The sequence below is a fragment of the Caenorhabditis elegans genome, chromosome X (genome assembly GCF_000002985.6).
Source record: "Caenorhabditis elegans chromosome X".
In the NCBI taxonomy this organism is placed as follows: domain Eukaryota; kingdom Metazoa; phylum Nematoda; class Chromadorea; order Rhabditida; family Rhabditidae; genus Caenorhabditis; species Caenorhabditis elegans.
In genome coordinates, this window is record NC_003284.9 from 11,631,866 (window position 1) to 11,658,173 (window position 26,308).

General features: G+C 34.8%; 5 protein-coding genes and 7 non-coding genes across 12 annotated transcripts; 6 read left to right on the plus strand and 6 right to left on the minus strand.

Annotated features, from left to right (window-relative positions):
* The first annotated feature begins 541 nt into the window (after window positions 1–541).
* sto-6 (Band 7 domain-containing protein) lies at window positions 542–4,668 on the plus strand. Its single transcript, NM_077542.9, has 9 exons — window positions 542–618; window positions 1,674–1,777; window positions 1,833–2,063; window positions 3,102–3,230; window positions 3,304–3,438; window positions 3,492–3,551; window positions 3,609–3,667; window positions 4,310–4,399; window positions 4,447–4,668. Exons 1-9 carry the CDS (start codon window positions 555–557, stop codon window positions 4,469–4,471), a joined length of 897 nt encoding a protein of 298 aa, NP_509943.1. The 5' UTR covers window positions 542–554; the 3' UTR covers window positions 4,472–4,668.
* Window positions 4,669–7,275: 2,607 nt separating this feature from the next.
* On the plus strand, window positions 7,276–7,332 carry Y71H9A.7. Its single transcript, NR_072159.1, has one exon. It is a non-coding gene; the product is annotated as an Unclassified non-coding RNA Y71H9A.7 (non-coding RNA).
* On the minus strand, window positions 7,276–7,332 carry Y71H9A.8. Its single transcript, NR_072160.1, has one exon. It is a non-coding gene; the product is annotated as an Unclassified non-coding RNA Y71H9A.8 (non-coding RNA).
* Window positions 7,333–11,964: 4,632 nt separating this feature from the next.
* On the minus strand, window positions 11,965–12,027 carry Y71H9A.9. Its single transcript, NR_072161.1, has one exon. It is a non-coding gene; the product is annotated as an Unclassified non-coding RNA Y71H9A.9 (non-coding RNA).
* Window positions 12,028–12,260: 233 nt separating this feature from the next.
* On the plus strand, window positions 12,261–15,560 carry sto-4 (Stomatin-4). The gene is made up of 10 exons (NM_077543.5): window positions 12,261–12,374; window positions 12,514–12,626; window positions 13,250–13,353; window positions 13,401–13,556; window positions 13,604–13,678; window positions 13,949–14,116; window positions 14,166–14,261; window positions 14,309–14,368; window positions 14,444–14,502; window positions 15,090–15,560. Exons 2-10 carry the CDS (start codon window positions 12,578–12,580, stop codon window positions 15,166–15,168), a joined length of 846 nt encoding a protein of 281 aa, NP_509944.1. The 5' UTR covers window positions 12,261–12,374; window positions 12,514–12,577; the 3' UTR covers window positions 15,169–15,560.
* T04F8.15 lies at window positions 13,808–13,898 on the minus strand. The gene has a single exon (NR_072162.1). It is a non-coding gene; the product is annotated as an Unclassified non-coding RNA T04F8.15 (non-coding RNA).
* T04F8.t1 lies at window positions 13,818–13,890 on the plus strand. The gene has a single exon. It is a non-coding gene; the product is annotated as a tRNA-Asn (tRNA).
* Window positions 15,561–15,599: 39 nt separating the features above from the next.
* Window positions 15,600–16,331, plus strand: T04F8.8 (Translation initiation factor IF-2). Its single transcript, NM_077544.9, has 3 exons — window positions 15,600–15,670; window positions 15,718–15,851; window positions 15,907–16,331. The coding sequence occupies exons 1-3, from the start codon at window positions 15,618–15,620 to the stop codon at window positions 16,215–16,217; spliced, it is 498 nt and encodes a 165-aa protein (NP_509945.1). The 5' UTR covers window positions 15,600–15,617; the 3' UTR covers window positions 16,218–16,331.
* cutl-11 (ZP domain-containing protein) lies at window positions 16,323–18,986 on the minus strand. Its single transcript, NM_001375143.2, has 9 exons — window positions 18,934–18,986; window positions 18,439–18,553; window positions 18,262–18,395; window positions 18,052–18,194; window positions 17,250–17,392; window positions 17,126–17,204; window positions 16,918–17,083; window positions 16,827–16,874; window positions 16,323–16,771 (listed from the first exon to the last, which is right to left on the minus strand). The coding sequence occupies exons 1-9, from the start codon at window positions 18,964–18,966 to the stop codon at window positions 16,493–16,495; spliced, it is 1,140 nt and encodes a 379-aa protein (NP_001361820.1). The 5' UTR covers window positions 18,967–18,986; the 3' UTR covers window positions 16,323–16,492.
* Window positions 18,987–19,638: 652 nt separating this feature from the next.
* T04F8.14 lies at window positions 19,639–19,866 on the plus strand. The gene has a single exon (NR_072163.1). It is a non-coding gene; the product is annotated as an Unclassified non-coding RNA T04F8.14 (non-coding RNA).
* On the minus strand, window positions 19,657–19,792 carry T04F8.12. Its single transcript, NR_072164.1, has one exon. It is a non-coding gene; the product is annotated as an Unclassified non-coding RNA T04F8.12 (non-coding RNA).
* Window positions 19,867–21,740: 1,874 nt separating the features above from the next.
* On the minus strand, window positions 21,741–24,704 carry T04F8.2 (GPR180/TMEM145 transmembrane domain-containing protein). Its single transcript, NM_077546.8, has 12 exons — window positions 24,617–24,704; window positions 24,431–24,568; window positions 24,290–24,384; window positions 24,063–24,238; window positions 23,765–23,921; window positions 23,616–23,719; window positions 23,447–23,569; window positions 23,242–23,392; window positions 22,768–22,892; window positions 22,589–22,722; window positions 22,447–22,543; window positions 21,741–22,205 (listed from the first exon to the last, which is right to left on the minus strand). Exons 1-12 carry the CDS (start codon window positions 24,690–24,692, stop codon window positions 22,073–22,075), a joined length of 1,509 nt encoding a protein of 502 aa, NP_509947.1. The 5' UTR covers window positions 24,693–24,704; the 3' UTR covers window positions 21,741–22,072.
* Window positions 24,705–26,308: the final 1,604 nt, after the last annotated feature.

Here is a 26,308-nt window from a genome sequence, read left to right on the forward strand (position 1 = left end):
TTTTCGTGAGCCATCAGAAGAGCAACTCATTTTCAAAGGATTCTTCATAAAATCCAAAAACTGAACGTTTTCATTGCATATTGCGTTTCAATTCGGTTTTTCCTCTCATCTTTGCTGGTTCTGTACAAATAAATATGTGGCAAGATGAGCATTAAAGTAGTAATTACATAAAAATTGAAAGTTTTCAAGTACACCCTGAGTTGTTATGTCTTTTTCACTGAATAGTTTGTTGCACCACCAGCACTAAAAGAAGATCCTCTTCAACCACAAACTTATCTCTTTTTTCTTCCATCTTCCCTCTTGCTTTTCTCGCTTCAGATTTATTTCCGTCCTTTGAATTTGAAGTCATTCAGCCCATTTAAGACAGGACATCATGGGGACTTTTGTGTGAAAAAACTCCAAGTTGAGCGCAAGAATAAGTTGTGTGGTAGTTTTCAAGAAGAAAATATAAAACGGATAAATAGTGTTCATGCGCTTTCAATGACCTTCCTCGATTTGCTTGTCTCGGAAGATTTATCTCGTCAAATATACGTCGTTTTAGGAGCCGACAAAACATGCCTAACCAACCACAACCGCGTAAAGCCACACGAGGCCGCGCAGCTCCCAGGTTCATGGAAAGTAAGTTTTCCCTTCAATTCTTTCTGCTTTTTTGTTTTATTGCGTTTTCACTGCTACTTTGAGCCAACGCCAAAAACTGCAATATTGACTGCATTGATATTCTTTGCAAATGGCTCACAACAACTTTTTGAGTAAGAAATTATTTTCAGAAACTATGTCAGTACACTTTTGTTTTGGATAATGGCATACTATTTAACATAACTGTGTAAAAATACAACAACATTTACTTTAAAAATTATTTTGACATCCTCTCAAAGATTTTCTTTAATATCATTGTAACAAAAATAAAATAATTAAGGGAAAATTAAAGTTTTTTTTTTTTAATTTTAGAAAAATGTCTTGTGTTCTGTTTTCACGGCAATCCTCAGAAATTATGTTCAATTTTTTCACTAGAAATAGGTGTTTTATTACGTAAAACCGCATGCTAAATTTACTCGAAATATATTTTTTTTTTTTGCTTTCTTAATTTTAACTGAGGAGGTTTCGCATTTAAAACTATTTCACTAACGCCAGTTGATTTTGCACATGCCCACATTTTACACGGCTACAGTGAAATTAAGTAATAAATACCTCAAACATAAAACTGAAATTAGTACTCGATTATTTTGTTTCGTTTTCTTATATTTTTAACTACACCGTGATGCTATTAGATCATTCAAAATTAACTAATTTTTTGTTTTTAAAAAATTAAATGATCGTTTGAGAAATATTTTACAATTTTAACAAGTGCATTGTTTTTCTTAATTTTTTTTTACTTAAAAACGGATTTTTTAGTAGCTCTCACTTTTATGACGTTTTCAATAAAACTAATGTTCCATCCCCAAAAGCATTAGACATACTCAGTTGAACATGAAACATTTAGAAACATTTTAAAACTAGTGGCTCAAAAGGGCAAAAAATGAAATAAACAATTCTCTGATGCACTTTGTCTAAACAATTTTGAGGAACAAAGAACACGCTAAAATGCTAGAAAATAAAACATAAAACTCAATTTTCAAAAGAAATGCAAATCCCATTCCCTGCGTTCCAATTCTTAGAATAAATAAGTATTTCAGTGTCGGACAAAGTGGATTTCACGGCATGCGGTTGGATACTCACAATTTTCTCATATATTCTGGCAGTTCTCACGCTCCCAATATCAGTTTTCCTTTGTGTAAAGGTAGGGGCTTTTCGGTATCCCATCAATGTCATTCAAATACGTTGATATTTTGTAGGTTGCACAAGAGTACGAGCGAGCTGTGATATTTCGATTAGGACGGGTAAAACCAGGCGGTGCGCGGGGACCTGGTTTATTTTTCGTAGTGCCGTGTATAGATTCGTACAAGAAAATTGATTTGAGAACATTGTCCTTTGAAGTCCCACCACAAGAGTTACTTTCGAAAGATGCGGTGACCGTCGCTGTCGATGCAGTCGTGTTCTTCAGAATTTCAAATGCAACAATATCAGTTAGTTTTCACAAAAAAAATGAAAATTAATGTCGGAGAAGCACTTCAGTTGTAGAATGCTAAAGCAATTAGGTAGAAGTAATCAAATTAGAGTAACTGTCTTTTGTATTACTTTTTGATAATTGACGCAATTTTTAAACGTTGGACTATTTTGGTTTCTATTACGGATTTGGTTTTACATATGTATTATATATAAATCAACATTAAAAAAGGGCAGCTTCTGGTTTTTTTTAAGTGTTACCAGTTACCGTATTTCTTCTATTAATATGGCTGCAATACTATTTTTCGATGGTCTTCCCGCTTGCAACACTAATAGGGAGTGCAAGACTATTAGGGAGTGCAATACTAATTTTCAGAACATTTTTCTGACTTTGAGCTTACTATTTTTTTCTGAAAAAAAACTCGAATCTTATGTAAAAATTCAGAAAAGTTGATTGTAAATGCAACAAAAAGGTACAACAACTTCCAGTTCATAGAAATTTTACCAAAAATTGTTGCAAAGTTGGCGAAAAATGTTATTAAAATCTCAAAATCAGTGAGGTGATTTTGTACCAAAAAAAGTAGACGCAAGACTATTAGGGAGTGCAACACTAATAGGGAGTGCAATACTAATTTTCGGAGGGTGTTCAAGGTGCAATACTAATAGGGGTGCAAGTCTAATAGGGAGGACATACTAATAGAAGAAATACGGTAGTTTTAGTTTTAGCTAGAATGTTCAACTTTGTTAAATTTTTCGCCCCTGTTTTTGTTGTATGTTGTCTCTGTATTTTGATAGTTTATGACGCATTTTTTTAGATAAAAGTAATACTACGGTCGCTGGGTGCACTTGAAATGTTTAAGCGTTAAAAAATATTTTATCAGTTGCAAAGTACCTTCACGGCATTTAATCGTTTTAAGATATTTTGAGATATTCATCATAATATTAAAGTTTTCATAAAATAATATTAAAGAACATTCACATTTGTGGTTTTACAATTACAAAATCGAAGTGTATCTACAATTACTCACTTTCTCATTGTTTTCAAACATTTTTTCCAGGTAATCAACATCGAAGATGCTGCTAGATCTACAAAGCTACTTGCACAAACGACCCTCCGTAACATTCTTGGAACCAAAACCCTTACAGAAATGTTATCTGATCGTGATGTCATTTCCCTACAGATGCAGGTTTGATTTTATTCCCATCTCGAAATTGCTCATATTTGTGAGTTTTAAAAACAAAATAAATCCTATTTTTCAGGCAACTCTTGACGAAACGACAATCCCATGGGGCGTAAAAGTCGAACGCGTCGAGATGAAAGATGTTCGTCTTCCGTACCAATTGCAACGCGTAATGGCTGCTGAAGCAGAAGCGACAAGAGATGCAATGGCTAAAGTTGGTGGAATGAGATTTTGAGAGATTAATAAATACCAAACTATTTATTTCAGATAATTGCAGCAGAAGGAGAGAAGAATGCGTCAACAGCTCTCGCAGAAGCAGCTGATGTGGTGAGTATGAAGGAAACAATTAATCAATGTATGTATGCATAACAAACTTCATTACAGATTTCAATGTCTCCGTGTGCGATTCAACTTCGTTATTTGCAAACATTGAATAGCATAAGGTAATGTAAATTTATATAATGAGACATACAAAAAAATAAACTCAAAAAATTTATTCAATGAGGAATCGTTCGTAAAATGCAAAATCTTTAGAAATTTTTCATCATTCCCATATATGTGGCAGTTTTTGCTTTTAATTTTGCTTCAACCACAGAAGCGGCATTTTTCACTGCAAGTTTTTTGAATGGTCTTCGCTAAAAAATCCTTTCATAACCTCATTAACCATTTGTAAAATGGGTCGTGCCAGAGAATTTAGCTCTTAATTTTCAATTGCTTAAAAATGTCGCTTTGCCAAAAATTACTTGGTTTCGAATAGCCCTCAGAATAAGCTTTCATATACTTTATGTTTATTGGGTAAAATCCTTCATCATATTGGATAGTTTTCTAGTGATTAGAATATATAATAATACAACAATTTGCCGACCATCTTAGATGTAGTTTATACAATTTCAATTATTTTTGGCATAAGTTGAAAAATAGCTTGACTGTTACTCGATACGTTGAACGTAAAAAACAATCAGTATTCCATTTAATTCTAGAAAAAACACTTTAGTATGATATTTTATCAAGCTCTGTAAGAATTTCAACAGTAGTTCCTTCCTGCATAATAATCAAGTTATAATATTAAAAACACCTTTTTTTAGCTCGGAGAAAAACAACACAATTGTATTCCCCTTCCCAATGGAAATGATGTCCCGTTTCATCAAGCGACAAGGAAAACATGTTTTGAAAAAGTTGGTTTTTTGTTCTAACTATTCAATATTACATCTTTCAATTTCAGAATGGGTGCGCTGAAGTACAGCTGAATATGAAACTCTTTCCGAATCTTCCCTTTTTTTCTTTCCTGCACGCCATCGTATTCAATGAATGTGTCAATCTTTCTACTTCCTTTCTGTCAAAAACTCTTCTTTGTGCACATTTATTCATTCGCTACCACTTTTTCACTCTTATTTCTTTTATCCCGGTCTTTTTCTCAATTGAATGAAACAATTTATAGTAGAAGGCAACGATTATTCCAGTTTTCGGTAAGTGGGAGCCATATGACTCACTTTCTGCTTCTGAGCTCAAAAATGCTTCTGAGCTCAAAAACATACAGGTTTGTGTACTGTATGTAGTTATGTACAACTTTAACATTGTGATCTTTGACATTTTGCGTTCCGGCGGCAGAATGCTTCTGCATCACTCATTCTAAATGTCTCAAGCCTTGTATTTCATTTTTGTGAGAAGTGCTTCCGTTTCACTTTGTTGTCTTCAATGATTCTCAATCGGTTGTTGTCTGCCATGGTCACACCGAACTTCCGAAACAACAAAAGAATTTGCGATGCTTCTTCCGGACACTTTACATTTCCAAGCTCTGTTTTTTTCTCTATAATAGTAATGTTTTTTGTGAAATTTCACCAAGAGATATCGATCAAAATTTCTTTAAAAATTTATGTTATGGTTTTCAAATAGTCACAACTCAAAATATACACTTTAAAATTAAAAACAATTATTAAGGCATGAAATTAAACGGCCGATTTAGCAAGCTCAATTTTGCCGATTTCTTCGGAAACTTTTAAAATTTGAAATTTGGGACAATTTGCTAACATGAAAAACATCTTGCAGTAATCAAACTGATCTCATAAAACTTTTCATTGTGGAAATTTAATTTTTCATAAATAGAACACATGTGAACGTTTCTTTGACATTGGCTGTGCATTTGCGGATTATTTTATTGGAAAACAGTTTTTCAAACAGAAAACGTATACGTTGAATACTTCAAAAAAAAACTTGATAAAACTGTTTTCAACACTTTTTTACATACAAGTTGTTTTGCTAAATCTTTTAGTCACGTTTATTCAAAAATATTTCTAATTCTCTAAAACATAATTTGGATAGAACTGTCGACGTTTATGCAAACACAAACACAAACACTCAAAATATAAATAATACTTTATAATTCAATTTTATCTATATAGGAACTCACATTTTTTGTTGAAAAGAAATGTGTACAGATCTGACATCATTTGTGGCTCATGAAAGAAGTACTTCTGGCTCTCATCTTGGTTTGTTTGTTACTTAATTGAAAATTCAATTTGATGCGTGTCTTCTTTTCAGAATCACCAGAAACAGCCGTGCCATTCCAGGCGCCTCTTTTCCGCGACACCCGAAAATTCCATCTTTTTAATTTTTTTTAGTTGGCCAGGGCGTCCGACCAGGCAAAACATCTGAGAACGTGCTTATTTACTGCTGCCGTTGCCCCTGCCCCGGCCTGCTTTTTGTCACCGTGTGGCCCGTCTGCTCTGAAAAAAAAATCATTTTGGTGACGAGGAGCACCAGAGCACAAGCCGAAACTCGCTAAACTTCTCACTTTTCATAACGAGAAAAATGTGTCGCCTGCTTCTATTACTTTTCCGAACTCGATATATTGTTACAACCGACAGGTGTGAGTAATATGTGCCAGTTGGAATATAAATCGTTTAGTGTTCAACGAGCCAACCTAACGTTTTGTTTTACACCTTTCAAAAACATCACCAAAAATCAATTTTCCGGATTATTTGAAACAGAAATTCATTTTAGTTTCAACAAAGAAAATATATACATTTTTTCCTTTGTATTGATCATAATTAAAATAAATCAGTAGAGAAGCAGCAAAGTATATAATCGTTTAAAAATTCACTGTTATAGATAGAATCCTATTTGGCTTAGTATGCGGAACTTTTGTAAATAATACTTAATAATTCACATTTCACTGGTGATAGTTGAAGAACAATTTGGTTATAATATTTTTAACTGGCTCACATAACAAATAAAAAAACAATTTTCAAATTTGTTTTATGAAAAACTATCAAGCAGTAAGTTGCCCACCATTTCATGTTAATTTACTTTCAAGTTATGTTTCTCAATATATGTATACAAGTAAGTATAATGGATATTGTTCAAGTGAGTATAATTTAATTTTGACTTTTTCCCAAGTAATTTAGTTCTGAGCAGGGATGGGCGATGAACCGACTATTTCGGCGAACGGCGAATTCGGCGATCGCCGAATTTCAAAATTTTTGGCAAACGGCAAATTTGGCGGTTTTTCGGCCAATTTTTCGGCCAATTTTTCGGTTAATTTTCAGCTGATTTTTGGCAAATGCGGCAAATTTGGCTACAACTGTGAATATAGATTTAGGAAGTTTACATTTGTTTCGATCATTTTTTTTATTTTTCGAAGAACTGAAAAGAAATGGAGTGTTCTGGAAACCAAAACTTAATTGTTTGCAAATTAAAATAACATAAACGCGTTCCATTGCACTCACAAAAATCGCCGGGCGGCGAATAATCGGCGAATTCAGCGGATGCCGAGATGAAACATTTTCGGCGAACGGCGAACTCGGCGAAATAAAAAATTATCGGCAAACGTTCGGCTATTCGCCGCCCATCCCTGGTTCGGAGCATATTCATGTCAAAACGACATGTCTCCTAACTTTTGCCACATCTGAGATACATCACCCTTTTCTGATTAGTTTCTAAAAGATCATTTGGTTTTTTTTAATTTGCACTAATTCTGATGCCGTCTTTTTACAAATTGCCAGTCCTTGATTCCTTGACATTCTCTCCAACGTTTCCTCCCATCTTTTCTTCATTTCTGCTCTTCTGGACAATTCAATTAACTAAATTTACATTCTTCGTATTGCCTTTTTCTGACATGTTGCGGTGGCACTCATCGGCAGTGCACATAACCTCATCAAGTGTGCGCCCTTCCGTCCTCGTACGATGCGTCTGGGACCAGGTCCTTATGGTGAGCCGCACATAAAACGATAAATCGTTTTCTTGGTCTCCTTCCAGCCACTTGCGGTGCGTTTATATATATATATATGCTTTTGTGAAAGAAAGCACTTGGAAGAAGAAACCTTTCTCCAGAACGTCTAATCTTTTTTCATTCTATGAGGTTCTCTTTTCAATGTTGAGGATCACAAGAAGACATCATTTGTCATGCACTTAAGTGGCAAGCTGTGCATTGAAGATTGATGGTAAGATACCAGAAAATGAAAATTGAAAGTTTGGCATAAACAGACAATATTTCAATGAACTTATTATTTTTATTTGGAAAAGCCAGAAACCAGTGATAAAAGTTTAAACTTTCACACTTCAGACGCTTGTACTTCTTTGAAATAATGATTAGGTTTTTTGAATTTTGTAGTCAGCTTATTAAAATGACTGATCCTTGTCCATAGAGCCATTATTGATTTTTTTTGTGAAAAAAACATTTTTGAGTTAGATGCGATTGTACTCGATGCCAAAAATCGACCTGTCAGATGTCTGACTTTTTTAGATATAAATTTTGTCAAAACAAATTTGCTAAAAACCGTACCACATCATAGTCAATTTTTTTGTTGGATAACGCGGTGTTTTCTTAAATTTCCCCATTAAGTTATTAGAGTTTTATTACAGTATTTATTTCACAACAACACCGTTTTCGGATATCTTAAAAGCCTGAAAAAAGCCGGAAACTTTATTTTTAGTTTTTCCAATGCTATTACACTCTATTAGATTTTTCGGAGCTTGAACATTTGGTTTGTCGAATATAGAAAACTTCGGAAGATCAAATGAAAATCATTGCCAAATGTTTCGATTTTTGTTTTAGATTCTCAACATTTTTTCAGAATATATCTGTGTAGTCAGAAGATTTCAAATTATTTTATGACACTTGGCCTTCAGGACCATCAGCATAGCGTAGTAAATCAGAAATGAGTTATCATTTTAGTCTAAATCTGTAAATTATTTGCAAGTGCTTTGAGCGTATGTTCTACCCCCTCTGTTGAAATTAAAAAAAAACATATCAAGTTAATTTGGAAATTTTAATTTTCTTTGAAAAAAGTTTCATTTCATAAAGTTCGGTAAAATTCAAAGCGATGTGTTTCTGATTAATCACATCTTGTTTTTATGTCCAGGCATGATATAGTTTTTTGAGAAAATTTTTTGCTTCTGCTATAATGTCTTAGCTGGCTTTGAGAATGCGCGGGAAAATGTGACAAATGGGAAATAATTACGTATAAAAAAATGGAAAATGAAAAGAGCGACGATCTTTTGACATTTGTGGAAAGAAAGAGATCTGATTGACGGAGCAATCTACGGAATGGCCGCCGCAGAGTTCTCTCCATTTCTCCCGCTCTACTTCTTCTTCTTCCGAGACATCAAATGTTTATGTGACAGAAAATATATTCTCTCCCACTCTACATCTTTTTTCCATTGCTCATTCACTCCCTCTCACTCTATTTTACTTTATTGCTTCGCTAGGCTTGATGTATTGAAGTTTTTCCGAGTTGCGGCAGTGAAGTGCGCAATTCAATTTACCGCACTTTTAGTTTTTTTTTATTCCTGACGTTTTTTCCTAAGCTTTTCTGTCCAATTTTATTCTTTTTTGAATGTTTTGTTGCAAAACATTGTGTTTGTTTTGTTCAGCAGAACTGTTTCTTTGACTATTTTCTGCAGTAAAACTTTGAAATTTGTTTTATAAAGTTTGGTAGTAGCTTTTTTAACAATAAGCTTTGAGAGCGATTACAAAAAATTAGAAACAGACAGGTTTCATTTTGCAATTAGAACCTTCCTATTTGTCATATTGTATTGTAGATTATGAATTAATTCAGTGGTACAAAAAAATTTTATCTACATGTTGGTGATTTTACGTATGTTCACTTTTTGTATGTATTTTTTTAACGTGAAAATGAAACCTAATGAACATTTCGGTCAGAAGTTACCTATGTACAAAAGAAATTCATAAATCATGAAAAAATAACTTATTTTAACAAAAATTGTCAAAAATTGGAAAATATATTTTTAAATATTTTGGAAAGCCTCAAACTCGCAAATTAAAAGTTAGGCGCACATTGAATGTAGACATTTTTTCTACATTTTACATTTTTATGCATCTAATTCTTAAGTTTTCATTTATCTTAACTTTTCTTCCAAACAAAAACATGACAAAACGCTTTGTCCTAGTTTTGTAATTTCAATTTTTCTCAGTCAAGCTACTGCTTTCAACGGACCACATCAAAAGCACATGTTGAAAAATTTATAAAACTTTTCCAATTTTTGCATTAATAGAACTTGAAAACCGTAGATAGGAAGGAGTTCGAAAACAAGATAATTTTTAGTTCAGGCATGAGCCATCTTTTCATAGCGAACCAAATTTTCTAGAATCCGAAAGGAAGAAGAAAACAGGAATGGTGAAGCAGAGCGGAAAAAACTAAGAAAACAAGTCTGGAATTTTGCCAAAGAGAAAATATCAAGTGACACATTTTCCGCAACCCGCGCGATGAGAAGCTTTTCAACTAAAACATACTTTAGTATATGTATCTATATACATATAGACGTATTTTTCTCGAAGAAGAGTCCTACCAATTTCATGAATGACTTCGTGAATTCGATTCCAATTTGTCGAATGAGAATGTGAAGATGAATAGAATGAGAAGGCAGAACGAATCAAATTCTTGCGTCTCCGCCTCCGCCACTGGAGCGCTCGGGAGCTTCTCATCTGTAGTGTTAGTGAGCGCTTGCGTTGTCCCGCGGACAGCGTCTATTCCTCGCTTTTTCTTCGCTTTCCTTTCGTTTTTGCATCCGTATTCAGTTCACAAAAAAGATAATACTGGTGCTTTTTGCCCCCCCCCCCCCCCAACCCTCCCTCATGCTTCTCACTTCTCCCCCCTCCCCTTCTAAAATTCTATTTGAGCCTCTTCTTTCAACTGCCCGCACATGCCGCTATTTTTCAACTCTGCTCTTGAGAATTCAGTCGCAATTCAGTTCTTCAGCGTTTTTTTTTCTCTGTTGCTTTCAGGAGTTTTAATCGTTTCGGTGGCTTGCTATTCCATGAGTGTGGACGCATTCTTCCAGTAGTTATCTCTGGACACTCCTCGCTGCTGTAGCTCAATTTGATGTGGTGAACGAGTGAAATCGCAATAAATAGACACAATTCTCCCTTTGAGATTTCAAATCCCGAACAACCCGTCTTTTTCTTTACTCTATACCAAGCATTTACCAACCAATATTTTCATCTTATTTTTGCAACTATCAGTTTTTAACACCCCGCTTCTACATACAATTCAAAAAAAAAACATTATCTGTAGGAATAAAAAAATAAATAAAAAGAAAGACAGCTAGAGGAACTGGCCATCCCATATTGCGCATTGTGAAAGAAAAAGAATTTTAAATGAACTGTTAATAAATGATGAGAATGCCTCTCAATTTCGATCTATATGCTAACCATTTTTAGCTTTAAAAATAACACATCGTACATGTTTATATAACTTCACTATTGGATGAAAATTAATTGAAAATTGTAAATTTATACTTCCAGAAACACAGTAATTTCACAAAAAAATATTGCTCGCAATTCAAGTCACTAGTTCTCTCAAACGATTTGTATACTTTACAACTCTCCACTGCGAGCCTAACTTTATCACTGATGTAACATAATTAAGTGATTGAGATATTTTTGGTATTTCTGTAATATCCGTACCCAAAAAAAAAATTCCCATTAACTTCTACTCAACATTATAATTGAATGAAAACGTGGTGCTAGGTTGCGTGTTTAGGCTTAGACAGCCGTCATTTCTAAGCCATATTGTAAAAGTACTATATTTTTCATTGTATATTGGAGGAACAATAGGGAAGCATAAAAAACAAAAATATGCGTAGTTGAGTGGTCCATCCCAGACCTCAATCTTCCATTTTTTGACTGATCTTCCAACAAAAATACTGAATTCTGAACTATTGGATGTAAAATAGACTTATGCTAAAATGTCGATGTTCCGAATCTATTTGGTACAACAGTTAGGAGAAGTGCTAAATCTTCAGTACTTACTTCTTGCTCGTACCCTCAAGCAATTTAAATGTATCTATTTCAAAGTCCGAAACGTCATAAGTTATTCTACGATTCAAACAAAATGAACGCATTCCACATATTCTCTCAAGCTCTCATTTTTGACCCATGGAGCAGCTTATTTTGGCTGCAAAAAGTTAAGCTGAAATGTAAGAAGGTTACGAGTTCCAAACGGCTTTATTTGGCTTTACAGAAACCAACTATTTATTTCTGATCGTTTGGCGTAAGAATCTCTTTTTCTGGTTAAAAATACATTATGGTTTGAAAATCGAATTTTCTCCAGAATATGTGTTCTAATTCCTATTCATTTTTTTTCTGATTCACGTCATTGAATATCCGAGAGCCACAAATCCTATTACATATCCATCGTAATGCTTCCACGCGCACACTTTAACACAACAGAAACATCGCGTTGAAAACAAACCGAGAAGAAGAAAAAGTCAAGAGGGGGGTCCCATCTTCTTCTCATTCCATGTTGGCTCTAATTATATCCAATAGGTCCTTCTCTTTTTCTCCCTCTTGGCATTCACTCCCACCCAAACAGACAAATATCGCCGGACACATACGCTCGCTCGCTCACACACACACACACACACACACACACACACACACACACACACACACACACACACACACACACACACACACACACACACACACACACACACACACACACACACACACACACACACACACACACACACACACACACACACACACACACACACACACACACACACACACACACACCACACCTTCTGTCCTTCTTCTCCCGTTTTTCTGTCTGTTTTTCTCAGTTCATCTTACGTCGCCTCCCATCCTTCTTCGTGTGGCACCATCGCTCAGCCGGCACAAATTGTTCGGTACGGCTTCCCATATTTTGCTCAGAGTTATCCTAAAAGTGAAGTGTTTTCTATGTTTTTTTGAGATTTTTCCTCACAATCTAATTGAGTTCTAAAGATTCTCCTTTTGAAATTTTGTTGGACACTTGAAAAATTTCAGCCACCACCACTAACAAAAACCATGCAACAAGACAACTATCAGGTCTAAGTGTCCACCTTGAGATATGCAACGTCAAGGCACTGTCCGAGCTCCGTGTTCACGAATTGTTGATCGTAAGTTGATCTTTATACCGCACTATATACATGATGAATATTATAGCTGTAGACCTATGTAGATACTATTTTATGCATCGAATTTTTTTTTTAGAAATTAGTGTTCAACGTCGATTCAAGTCAAAACTTCATTTGACTATGAGTCATATTGTGATTACTAGTAATCACAATTTGAGAAGGCTTTGAGAAATCATTTACTGACGGTTGGGAAAGTTGAAACATGTGTAGATTAGTTACATTGTATGGATTACGTTGCTAATATTTCTAAGCATTATGCGAATGGCTTAAGATAAATATCAAATATTATTCAAGGATACTTTTTGGTGTCAGCATGAACTTTTTGATCTAGATTAAAATAATAAACGTTCTTAATTTGGTTTCTTGCAATAAACACAGTGACTAAGAACGTTGCCATTCTTGGGGGGCAACGAATGTCTCTCACTAGCTGAGAAATGTATTTTTAATTGAGACAGCAAACGACTAAACGTTCTATTTTTGTAGGCGGCTTTGCCATGTGATTGAGTTAGATTGCTCTGCTTCACAAAATGTTAGTATGTGCTGGATTAATTGGGGCACAGCTTGTCTGGAACAAAATAGTGAGGAAATAAAACGCCTATTTTCAGCTCACCAAAAAGTAAATTATACCGTTTGCGGATGGATCATAACAATCATCAGTTATCTTGTTGTTTTGTTCACTTTACCTCTTTCTGCATTTTTTTGTCTTAAGGTGAGTACAACTGATAATTTTTCGAAGAAAAACAATTGAGCAAACAGGTTGTGCAAGAATATGAGCGAGCCGTTATATTTCGCTTGGGTCGACTGAAACACGGAGGAGCTCGCGGCCCCGGCATATTTTTCATCATTCCATGCATAGAATCATTTAAGAAAATAGATCTTCGTGTTGTTTCGTTTGATGTTCCGCCACAAGAGGTATTTGTACCAAATATCAATGTTGAAGGCAATATTTCAAATTTCAGATTTTGTCAAAAGATTCTGTCACCGTTTCTGTGGATGCTGTTATTTACTTTAGAATATCTAACGCTACGGTGTCGGTGAGTGATGAATTTCTAAACTACATCAAGTTTATTCGCTTCTGGCGAAAGTATCTCTTTTTTTTTTGACCAATACACATTTTGTGTTGTACGATTTTTATTTCTTCATATTGAGAAGAAAGTACTTCCTCTCCTGCGTGCTTCCGTGGCGCAATAGGCAGCGCGTTCGGCTGTTAACCGAAAGGTTGGTGGTTCGAGCCCACCCGGGAGCGAAATTTTTATGGAAAATTTAAATTTAAATATTTTTATTTCTCCTTCAATTGTTTTCAGGTGATCAATGTTGAAGATGCAGCTCGATCAACAAAGCTTCTTGCCCAAACCACATTGAGAAATTTTCTTGGAACAAGAACGCTGGCTGAAATGCTTTCATCTCGTGATGCCATTTCTATGCAAATGCAAGCCGCACTGGATGAAGCCACTGATCCGTGGGGAGTTAAAGTGAGATTAAAGATTATTCTTGTATAGTATACTCCAATTGTTCTTTCAGGTTGAACGAGTTGAAATCAAAGACGTCCGGCTTCCAATTCAACTTCAGCGGGCTATGGCGGCTGAAGCAGAAGCAGCGCGAGCAGCTGGAGCAAAAGTATCTTATGACAGAAAACCTATTACTTTCTAATGTTTTGTTTGTAGATAATCGCTGCTGAGGGAGAACAACTCGCGTCGAGAGCCTTGGCGGATGCAGCCGATGTGGTAGGGGATGAATTATTCAACTGCATTTACTCACTCTCTACTACGTTTCTTTCATGCTTTTTTTTTATTTTTCAGATTGCAACGTCTCCATGTGCAATTCAACTTCGATATCTACAAACATTAAATAGTATAAGGTAATATAGAATAATCACATAATGAGACAATTGAAATGCATACTACGAATTCCAAATTAAATATAGGATTGGTGTTGAAACTCACATTGATATTGATTTATAGTAAGCAAGAAAATAAATCAATGTAAAATAGGGATTAAGAGAGAACAGGTAATGAGTAAAATTGGTAAATTAAAATGACCCGCAGAATAGATGTGATAGTATTAGTTCGAATTTCAAATATGTGACGATTTAATTTTTTAATTGGCTAGGAGAATGCAAATAAAATGGACAACGGAGTTCCAAGTAGGAATTGTTTCAGAGAAATTTTCAGAGTTTTAGGAATTAATTTTTTCAAAAATATAATAAGGCAAGGTATAATTGCCCAGCACAACAAAATTCTGGATTTTAGGTGAACATGTAAGACCAAACATAAACTTGTAAAGGAACATAAGTAGAATTATTACGTTAGAGCTTCAAGGTGAATAAAAAGTAAATATTGTTTATTTCATGATAAAAGTAGATTAAAGTCTACATTTATTATTGGAAGAAAATAGAATACTGAAGTAATTGAGTTGCGAAATAATCTGTTAAATTCATATTTTCAGTTCTGAGAAGAACAACACAATCATCTTCCCGTTCCCAACTGAGTTGATTGCAAAGTTCATCCAGTCTGCTGCCGCGTGATTATCAGATTTGTGTCTCCTTCCATACATCTCGACCAAACAATCGACTGACTTGTCATAGTTTTTTCACCCACTTTTCCCCAAATTTCCTGTGAACTTTAAATATTAACCAGAAAAATTGACTACCTTGAATTGACGTAATCTCATGACTCATTGCCCACAAACAGTATTGTCTTAGTTGAAAATTCCTCTTTTTGAGAAAACCCCCCACATCTTTCTTTACGCGGTTTCTATTGAGCGAATAAATATTTCGGTCACCGGACGAAGACGTACTGTTACAACATTTCAATTCGGAGAAAAGTGATATTGAAAAACTGCTGAAGGTTTGACCATCTCATTGATATGGTTATCGGGTCGGCATGGGCGGCGCTAATGTTCGGGGATAGTCAGATATAAAAGTAAACTTGTGATTTAGATAAAATCAGTACTTTCTTGAACTTATATTTTAAAATGCGAACAACTGTACTTTTGAGTTTAGCTGCACTCGTAGGAGTTGCTTATTGGTAAGTCGATTCCTGGCGTCATTTTTTTTTCAAAATTTTGTTTTTAGTGGCGGATATGGTGCCCAAGCTTATGGAATGGGAGGTGGCGGAGGTGGTTATAATCGTCCAATGAATTCATACGGAAATGGTTATAACAATGGCGGAGGTTTCAATAATTATGGAAATGGTGGAGGATTTGGTGGTAACTTTATATTCTTTTAAAATTTTGTTAGAAACATTACACTGTTTATTTTAAGGAAACAATTACAACAATGGTCCACCACCATTCGATGGCGGATACAATAGACCGTATGGAGGAGGAGGTGGAGGTGGATATGGAAGACCACAAGGATATGTTCCTCCACCCCCACCACCACCAACACAGCCAGAACCAGAACCAGAGCCACGTCCAGAGCCACAACCGGAGCCACAACCAGAACCACAACCAGAGCCACAACCAGAACCACAGCCAGAGCCGCACCCTGAACCAGCTCCAGAGCCAATTGTTAAACCATACAACTCTTACGCTCAACCACATAACAGTTATGTTAGATATGGTGGAAAGTAAATTTATTACATCTTAAACTTCCTTGATTTCATTTTTTGTTTTCGCTATTACTTCTTTGAATCCAAACCCAAAAACCAAAACCCGTTTTCACAATGAAAATGAAGATTGATTGATAGAACTGTTTTATTGACCGAAGAAAGAAAAACTGAACAAAATGAAAGAACTTGAAAGTAATTGGAAAGATAGAATTTGTCCCTATGATAAGTAAATCAAACACTTTTGTTAACCCGAAATGAATTTAAAAATTTGATGACAAATAAGTGCAAAAATAACAATCAGTAGTACTCACGTACTACGTTCTTAATCTCATTTTTACAATAACGATGATAAACTACAACGAGAATAGTTGTCACAAAAAGAACAAATATAAATGTGAAAAATGTGACCGCAACCACTAAAAGTTTGGGTGCAAGACAGATTGTTTGAGGATCCAGCTCTCGAATTTCGGCTGCCTGGGCAGATGTGCTATCTCCATTTTCTTTATCCATCACATACACGGTTTGAGAAAACATATCAGCATCTTTTGGTTTGAAGGTTCTTGCATTACGTTTGACCTGAAAAAGTTTATTTTATTATATTAAAAACAGGTTTGAAGTGTTGTTTTCTCACTATTTGTTTCTCATTGCTGTTGGCATCTTTGAATGAGCACATTGGTGGCTGAAATTTTTTTTAAAAAACAGTTATTAAAATTATTTCTTACCGTAATTCCATCACAGCCACCATCATCTTTCAAACATAATCTAATCTCACATTGGAATCTCACTGCAATTCTATCTGCAAACTTGAAAACAAAAGATTCTCTGTAGGCCATGTTTAATGCTTCCACATAAGTAGGATCTCCTAGTAGTAATCGATCAGTGTGACATCTAAAAGTTTCGGTTTGTTTTCTGTCTTATTGCGTAACGTACCCTCTCTCGTCAATTATCATTTGTTTCTCTCCTTGACCATCTTCGACGTAACAACTATGAACGAGTAGCCCGTAATCTTCTGAATTTAATAGAACAATGATTATTTTCGATGATCAAAAGTTACCTGAATCGCATTGCCATCTATGAACCACTTGGTCTCCAACCTTTGCATATTTTAAAATGGGACCATCCAGTTGGTCCCGGCGGATTGTATAACTGCATGTTGGCATAGGAAGGTCAGATTGAACTGATTCAGTAGGAAGATTACTGTAATGGGGAAAAATGTGTTTCTATCAAAATTTGTTAAAACTAATTGATGTTTTTCCAGTTGATGGATGCACAAATATTATACAATTTTGTGCACCCATTGACCGCAATGTACCTAAGTCCACAAATAAACGCGTAATAAAAAACCGAAATCTGTATTCAAAGATGATAACAAAATAAAAATTAAGTTCCGTCCGCAACGACACTGACAAGTTGGCTAAATTTAACATTTTACCCAAAAATAGGTATTTTTTCCAAAACTGTGGACCGTCATGAATTTTTTAAATTAAGTTTTCAGAACGTCCTATTCCGATATTCTGTAACTTTTTATAGTTTTGGGTCTAAAAAAGGATAGTCGTAGATTTCGGTAATTCACTATTATTTTCTTACAATCATGATTATTTTCAAGACCTGATTAAACAATAATTATTGTCAAGATTAATAAAATATAAACTTTTGATTACAAAATATAGTACCTAAAGATAACAAACGCGTATGTAAACCAGACATGTTTCATGACAAAGTAAACCACAGCACAACAAAGTAATTGTTAGAATGGATTGAACCGCATAACGGTTTTATGATATTTATAACCAACTTGCAATAACCAGTTGGCTGTCTCTCGATATATTTTCATAATTTCTATTCAAAATTCTCACCTGACATCTATCGCAGCAGTTACGGTCCTGGCCGCTTCTTTATACATGCAACGAATATGGTAAGCCTTATCCATTCTTGTTAAAAACAATGGATGAAAACTTATTATTAGCACAGTTGAAAACATCATTCCTTCTGGTGCAATCTAAAAATTTATATTTGTTTTTAATATTATCAAATTTAAATTTCAAGTTGTTTCAATATGCCCATACCATTCTTTGTCTATCCATGTTACAAGCACCGTGATTCAGTTTGATGCCGCCAACTGGCCTTCCAAACTGATCTTTCGTACTATAATCCACTCGACACTCCGGCCTATTGTAACTTCCTTTCACGTAAACTTTTCCTAAAACCTTAGAAATTTACAGGTTGCATAAATATAAACAAACCATTGAACTGCTTTCTTGTCCTAAATTGCATATCAATAGTATCAGCATTGCATTGAATTTCCGGTTGCCCAATTAGTTCATTATCATCTTGAATAGCAGCAGAAAAACCAAGTACCTTGAAATAAATTTATTCTCCTGAGTGTTAAATACAGGCACTAAGGCCAAAAAAAATTAGTGGTTGTGCTGTTCTCAATGTTGTTAACCCATCTATTTTGTTCTCCACTACAGTAGTAATTAATTTCTTCAAAATTACAAGGCAAAATGTTTTGAAGGAATTAAATAAGTAGTGTTTTGAAAATTTTAAATAATATTTTGAATTGAGTAAAAGCTTATAGGTAGCTACTGAAGTGATTCAATTTTCAAAACTATAAAACGAAGCCATTTCAAAAACTATTTTGTTTTTACTGCAAGGACAAGTATTACTTCATATCCTAAAACTTTAAGGGTACGAAGAAATGTTGCCCAAAAATAATAAAACCAGAAAACGCAACTTACTAGAAGAATTGAAAACTGAAACCACGATTTCATTGATGGGATTGGTTCTGAAAATATGGTTCAAAATTTTACAAAATATGTAAACTCAACAAGAAAAAGAAAAAAACAAGAGAATCCCATAGTTCTAGAATCAACAAGTCTGTCGGATATGCGTTCATGGCTAATTAGAGGATGGCGAGAAGACAAGGCGTGAAGGTCTCAATATGTTTCTTGAGGCATTGAACGAATGCTCGGAGACAAAAGACGCGGTATTCGGATTAGAGATGGGAATGGTTTTACAAGGGGAATTAGGAACGAAAAAGAAGGAGACGTTCGACAAGGGGAACTTTATATGGCTGGAATCTGAATTAGATGATGATTTTCAACAGCACCCCAAAAGGCGGTACATTCGAAGGAGGTAAACCTTACGTGGTGTCAATTACAAGTCAAGCTAAGCGCTTTGTCTTGTTCCGTCCGTCAAATGTTGACCTGCTGAAGTGGCATTGTAAGCGAGAAGTAACAATACCATAACAGACTGTATACATTATAGAGAAAGGCTTGAATTTCAGTGTGTTCCAATTATGTAATACAGAAAATCTTCACTCGTTGCGTCGAGAGCGGAAGAGAGTAGAGTGTGCGGTAGTGTCATTAAGTTTGAAAACCATAACGAGACGAGTGACCCCTCGGCGAGAAACTTTCCACGGGGAAATGGGTACGACAAAGAAAGGTTAGGAGGGCTAACAAATTGCTGCATACAGTTTTTAGCGCATGCGCCGCATTCTCTCATTCACTTATTGGCACACGGGAATGAAATAGAGAGTGTGCAACGACTTGGTGGGTGAGAACATTTGAAGGATGAACTTTTTTTTTGAATAGAGTTAGGTAAGAGTAACTTGCTACAAAAAGAAATATGTCAAGTTCACGGGAATCGGAGTGCGAGACAATGATTGCCTTGACCAAAAGTGGAAATTTAGTACTTGTTTCAACACACAAGTACACTATTGGTTATAGCAGTTACATAATAAACCATGTGTTAAAGGTCGAGTAGCGCCTGTGGTAAAATTAGTTTAAGACAAGCTTATGGGTCCGCCATGACCAAATATCACAGTAAAAAAAACAACAAAAAAAATTAAATTGTATATAATTTTTTTTTAATTGGGCAGGAATTTGTAGATAAAAAAGCCTTCGAATTTCAAGGTCTATTTATGTTTCAAATAATATTCGAACATTGTAGAGATTCTAACATGCGGCAGTGATTTAGTTTTCTCAAAATGTGACAAAAACTCAGTAATTGACACTTTTTGACAGTCAATACAAATTTTTGAAATATTTTTTGAAACGTTTTACAATACATCATCACGGTCATTTTGGGCCCATTGGAGGGTTTTTATATATTACCCTTCTGGCGCAACTCTACCTTTAAGTTTAACAAAAATTGTGATGGGGGTGGATTTGTCATTTTGTGTGCTAAATTAATAGTGGAGCAAGACAAAAATTAAACCACGGTAATTGAACATATAATATTTTGTGCTAGGGAGTTTGTCGAATTGCAAATTTTTAGGATGCTTCTCAAGTAAATCAAACATTGTATGATGACCTTAAAACTATATTTTTTTTTTAATGTGACGCATACTTGAATATTTCAGACAAGTTAATTGTTGCCTCTTCATGGTCAGGACAACTAGAAAACTAGGACACACCGTCATTTCTTAAAAGTTACCTGCCAATGTCATGGACGTCAAATTTTAATGGAAACAACATGGAAACACGATCCAGAAACATTGGACCCAATGAAGCGAAACAAAAACTCTGATGTGTGGTAAGACAATTTTTTCGGTAAAAAACGCAGAATTCTGATCCGTGTCTCGTTTCAGGACGTGTACCGTCCTGTTCTAAACGTGTAATTACGTGGAAATGTTTACAAAAGTACAAGACGTATACACTTTTTGAACGAATTATAAATGCACGGTCGGGTGGAGACGGCATGAAATCTACAGCAACGAAGAAAAAAGCTGAGAGTGATGGATAGAGTGTCATCAGGTATTACTTCTCTGTACACAAAAAACGACAAGAAGGCAACCTGAATTTGTGTCATGTCAATTAGACTTAAGCTGCTCGAAAGAACTGACTGTGCAGAGCCAGCTGTTCGAATTGGGCGCGCCAGGTAAATAGGCTGCCGCCCGAACCGTCTGTATGGTCAGCCATGTCAGTGTCAATTATACCTGGTCACTGAGCCGCGTATTGAAACATCTGCTACAGGTGCATACAGTATTTGGGTTGTGTACCTATGATTACCAACAAAATACATAACATGCACCGATGGAAAAGTGCTATGATTTGTGACATTTCAAAAACTGCGCGTGTTTGTATTTTAGTTCGCATGAGAATACGGTGTTTGGGAAATTGATGTAATGTCCAAATACTCTATCAGTTATCATCCTCGTATTGTTTTGTTGTTTTCCGAAACAAACTACATAAATTGAAGAAATATTTTAAAACTGATCACTTTTGTTAGTTTGACTTTACCGTTCAACTTGCACTCAAAATAACCTATTGCAAAATATTTATACTTAAAAAATACGTAAACTTTAAAACTCAATTTTGATCTAATGAAATTAGCTCTAAAGTGTTCCGTAAGCTCCAGTAAAATCTTTGGAAAACAATTCATCACTTTTATAAAAAAAAATTATCAAATTATCAGAACGTCCCCTTTTTATACTAGTCTTGGGGTTTTATCAATTCAATTTTTTGGGGGTATACAAATTGAAAAAATCTTGATTTGTAAACTAGATTTGTTTTATTTGTAAAAACATAGTTAAAAACACGACTATTGAAGTGACATTTATTGTTGAAAATTGTTTAAATGGCATGCGTTTGTTTTTCGTAATCCCGTCGGGCACAGGGGTATCAAGTTAAAAATTAAATCTCAGAAGAAAAAAGAAAATAGACATAATAACAATCACTCTATCCTTTAAAATTGCAAAGCGAATAATTATTGATAGTCGTAACTACCAAACATTTGTTCAAATTAGTCACTGAAATTAGGTGCAAACTGGATATGTTATCAGATACATGGCTGACAGGGAAGCAAAATATACAAGAAAAGTGGAAAAAGGAAAAGTCCTAGTTTTGAAGAAAATGATGATATTATGACAATTTGCTAGATCTGAGTTCGTATCACGTCTTCACATTCTGGATAATCGGTTTCGGAATCGGAATCTTCAGCGTAAAAAAGAAAGTTGTCGTAGTCGTTGAACTCGTGTGAGTCATCTCGTCCCAACCTCCGATGGCCGCTGAAATTAAAAATTTTACAAACGGAAAACACAAATATTTGCTCCTATCAATAAGTTGAATTTGATGGAGGTACGGTTTCTCACTTATTATTAGCCAATAAGCAATGTGAGATAATTAATAGTAATTAATATGATTTACATAGTTAAGAGAAAATTGTGAAATTGGACAATCGATTCTCAATTTGTTTCAATGTGTGTCTGCTAACTTTGAGCCATTCTCTACTCAAAAGTTAATACTTACTTTGTATAGTCTGCAAAAAACTTTCTGTACGAAGATTTCGGCCAAAACTGATGAACAAGGCATGACAAAGCCACAAAATTTGAAAATGTTGTTAGTGCTGAAAAAAAATCTCGTTTTCAGTCTGTATTTGAAAAGGGCTTACCAAGAATAAGCGAAAACCTCCATAGCTGCGATACAAAAGATGCGACGATTCCAATCATTGGCAATGACACAAACCATACAAGGAAACCAGCACCAAAGTGAGCTAAAAATTCGGCTTTCTGCCGACTTTGCTCACTGTAAAAAAATAATATACTTGATAGTCTGATGTTGCAAAAGTACCTATCAATCAATTTTCGAATCTCGATTAGAAACCAAATAGCATAGATTATTCTTATAAGAATCATTCCATGGCCAGGCCACGCCGAATAAATGTCCACGTCGTGAAGAACATCGTAAACAAATGTCTGAAAATAAAATGTTAAGTTAAATGACCCACCGACATTATCTAGTTAGTATTAAACATTCAATTTTACCAATAAAAGAGACAGTTTTCAGTTGTTCAATATGCTTTAGATGTGCTTCCTACAGAGCATAGCATGTAAAAGTAAATTGTTTTTTTTTCTATTAACTTTAATCTATTTTTGTGATTTTTTAGATTCTCATTCTACAAAAATTCGAAGCACCGGGTTTTTGACACTCAAAGTAAAACTGCAACGATGTTTTAAAAAACTTTAAAACACCCCTAGCTCAGTAGGCATTGTATAATATAAATGAATTTCAAGGTAAAAGATGTGTCGCTCACAGAAAACTTACACAATTATAGAAAAACAAAACGGTGTCTAATCCAGCTAGAACTCCCCACATGATGACACATCGTTTCGGGTATTCTGTTCCAGGGTACGAAATATCCCACCCTTTGGCTAACATGATCAGCAGCAAACAGTGCACTTGGACAGAAGTGTTCCTAAAATAATTTTGATTGTCATTATCATTTTTTTAAACCTGAACAAACTCTTACCGTAAAACTTCTCCTGCAATCCTTGCAATGAAAAAACCTTGCCCGTCGTAGGCAAACAGCAATACATTGAAACATTGTAAACTGTATCCAATTAACTTCATAGTAATAATACGAGAAAGAATTCTGAATTTGTTTTTTTTTAACTTTAATGACTTTAATTAATACTTACACACTTCTGGGTGGCATTTGTCGATTTTTGAAATTTGCCCCTGATTGAATAATAGACAAAATTGCGTAAGCGACAACAGTCAAAAGAAATAATTGAACCGTGTTCTGAAAACAACTTTTTTTGGAACTATTTTCAAAAATCATTCTCACCTGCTCATCGAAAGAAAAGTTGAACGTGAAAAAACTGACGGCTTCACTATTTGGTCGTCCATTAGTGAGCCAGATGTCATATTTTATTGAAACATCTGGAGAAGAGTCCTTCCATTCACAGTTCGAATCCAAGTTGCAAGCAATGAGGAGCACAAACCTTTAAAGTTACAAAATTATTTTTGAAATAAAGTAAACGTTGTACTAAAACAAATGTAGTTATGATAATGACCATATTTGTCGTGAACCAGGTGAAAACGAGCTACGATATATTTGAATCTTACTCATGAAAAACCCTCACCAATGCTCAGGATTATATTTTTCTTGAATTTGCATAGTCATCTGGTAACCCGGAATAACGTTGGCAGAGTTGTCTTCTCCTTTGCATAAATGTCCATCCGGGCATGGAATCCATCGAAAGACGTCACTTGTTCCATTGGGATAACATCGTGGCTCGAATCCTTTTGTTGTTAAGTTCTGTTAACATTTTTCTTTGCAATCCGCAGTGTTATTTCAAAAAAATAATACCCTTAGCATCGATCCACATGACATTCCATAATCAGCCGACGGTTTCCTGAAGATGTTGATATTTTCCGACGAGACAATTGCAAAGAGGACGGGATCTGAAATACAATATTTTTACTATCTAATAAATGCAAAGTTCCTTACTGGAATAGTTATATGTTGCTTGCGGTAAAAAATTCCCGTACAGAAATCCACGGGAGTCCTTTTCGTTTTTCGCTTTTGTCTGCTGATACCCAAACTTGGTGACAACCACAACCTTCTGTTCTGATGGATTCCATGAACCTGAAGTATTGATTTTTAAGGAACTCATTTTGATAATTTTGATAATACCTTGTATATGAGCACAATGGACTACAAGCCCGCCTAAATGGAAAAGCAGTAGAAAACGTATCCATATTCTCATCATAGCTATGACATTCTATAAATACCATTTGAAGTTCAAAAAATAATGCAATTTCTAAAGAGCTGAATTTAAAAGGTTGAAAGAATTTCAAAAATGGCTCAATAAATCTTTGTAAAACACAATGGCAAAGTGTTTTCAAAGGACACGTCGACGGAAATGATTGACACCAGGAGAACATGCATTTTTGGTTATTGAAATATCATAAGAGACGAATAAAAATAAGTAATAATGGGAGTCTCATTGAATACATCTATGAAATAGTGAGTGTCTCGTAGAGAGGGAGACAGCGCACTACAATTAGCCACAGAGCGCGTTTGCACTTCTCGTGTGTCATCTCTTCCACTTTTTTGGTGCGATTGGGTGTAATAGTAAAGTGTCGATATCGATTTTCTCACTTTCAAGACTATTTGCCAGAAAGTTTCAAGAAACACAAATTCTGATTGTTATCTCTGAAACTGTAAGCCACGAAGCATAAACATTGAGAACATTTCATCTCGAATTTTGATAATTGTTAATGGAAGGTTCTTAAGAATCCTGGAAAAGGGTATTAAATAGTGTTGAAAAAGTCGTTTTCAGTGAATTGAATACGTTTCGTGATGTTTTTCTCTTTTTTAAGGGGAAAAAACTCAATTACGAGTGTAGATGAGTTGTCTGCCCGAGGCTAATCTGGGGGTGTAACGATGTTCTCGAGGTGTTGGAATATGACGAGCAAAGACGAATAGTCAACTAGCATTGCAGTTTCTAAATTGTTTTAAAACAATTTTCTAACAATGGAAATGTAAAATTAGCTTTATTAAATTAAAGAGAAAACGTTAATTTATAAACTTCAATCTAGATGCGGATTTGTGTTAATAAAAAAAAACTAAGTAAGAACATTGAAACGAGTAAGATTTTGATATTTAGATACTTTTCTATCAATGTTACGATATGCTTTGCTGATGTTTTTGAAAACAAAACGCGAGATCGCCAAATTGATTACACAATCTATCACGAAATGCCAATTTTTTATAGAATTCCAACACAAGATCTTCAATCGAAGATAAACATAAGTTTTGTAAAACTTTTTGCAACCCTTAAAATTAGGGTAAAATTTGTGTTTTAATAAATAAGAATTATCAACAACTTTTTTCAGCAGTGAAGGAAAACATACCTACCCTGCAAAAAGATATTAACCACGAAATAACACAAGTATTAGTTTCTGGGTTTCGAAGATAATGTCTGAAAATTTAAAAAAAATCCACGACTCAATCAAAAAATGTATCAAAAACCTTTTTGGGGGAACGACATCAACAAGTACTTTTTACAAACATACAAATTTCAACCAAATTTCATAGGTAATTCAGAGTTGTGATGAACGTTTTTAAAGGAGAAAACAGTTTATGACATTGTGCATCTCAAATATTCTTTCATATCACTTTCTGACGTTTTCAAACCGAACAATTTTCATGTCACACTGGATGCACAGCTTTTCTTCATTCATATTTCTATTTTAAGAGCCAGTTTGAAATCTAGGTAATAATAGGTTTTGTTTCCTTCTTGTCGTTTTCATTCGTTCCCAAAAACACACTTCTCTCACATTTCTCTCATTTTGTATTTTTTTTTTCTTGTTCAAAATTGGC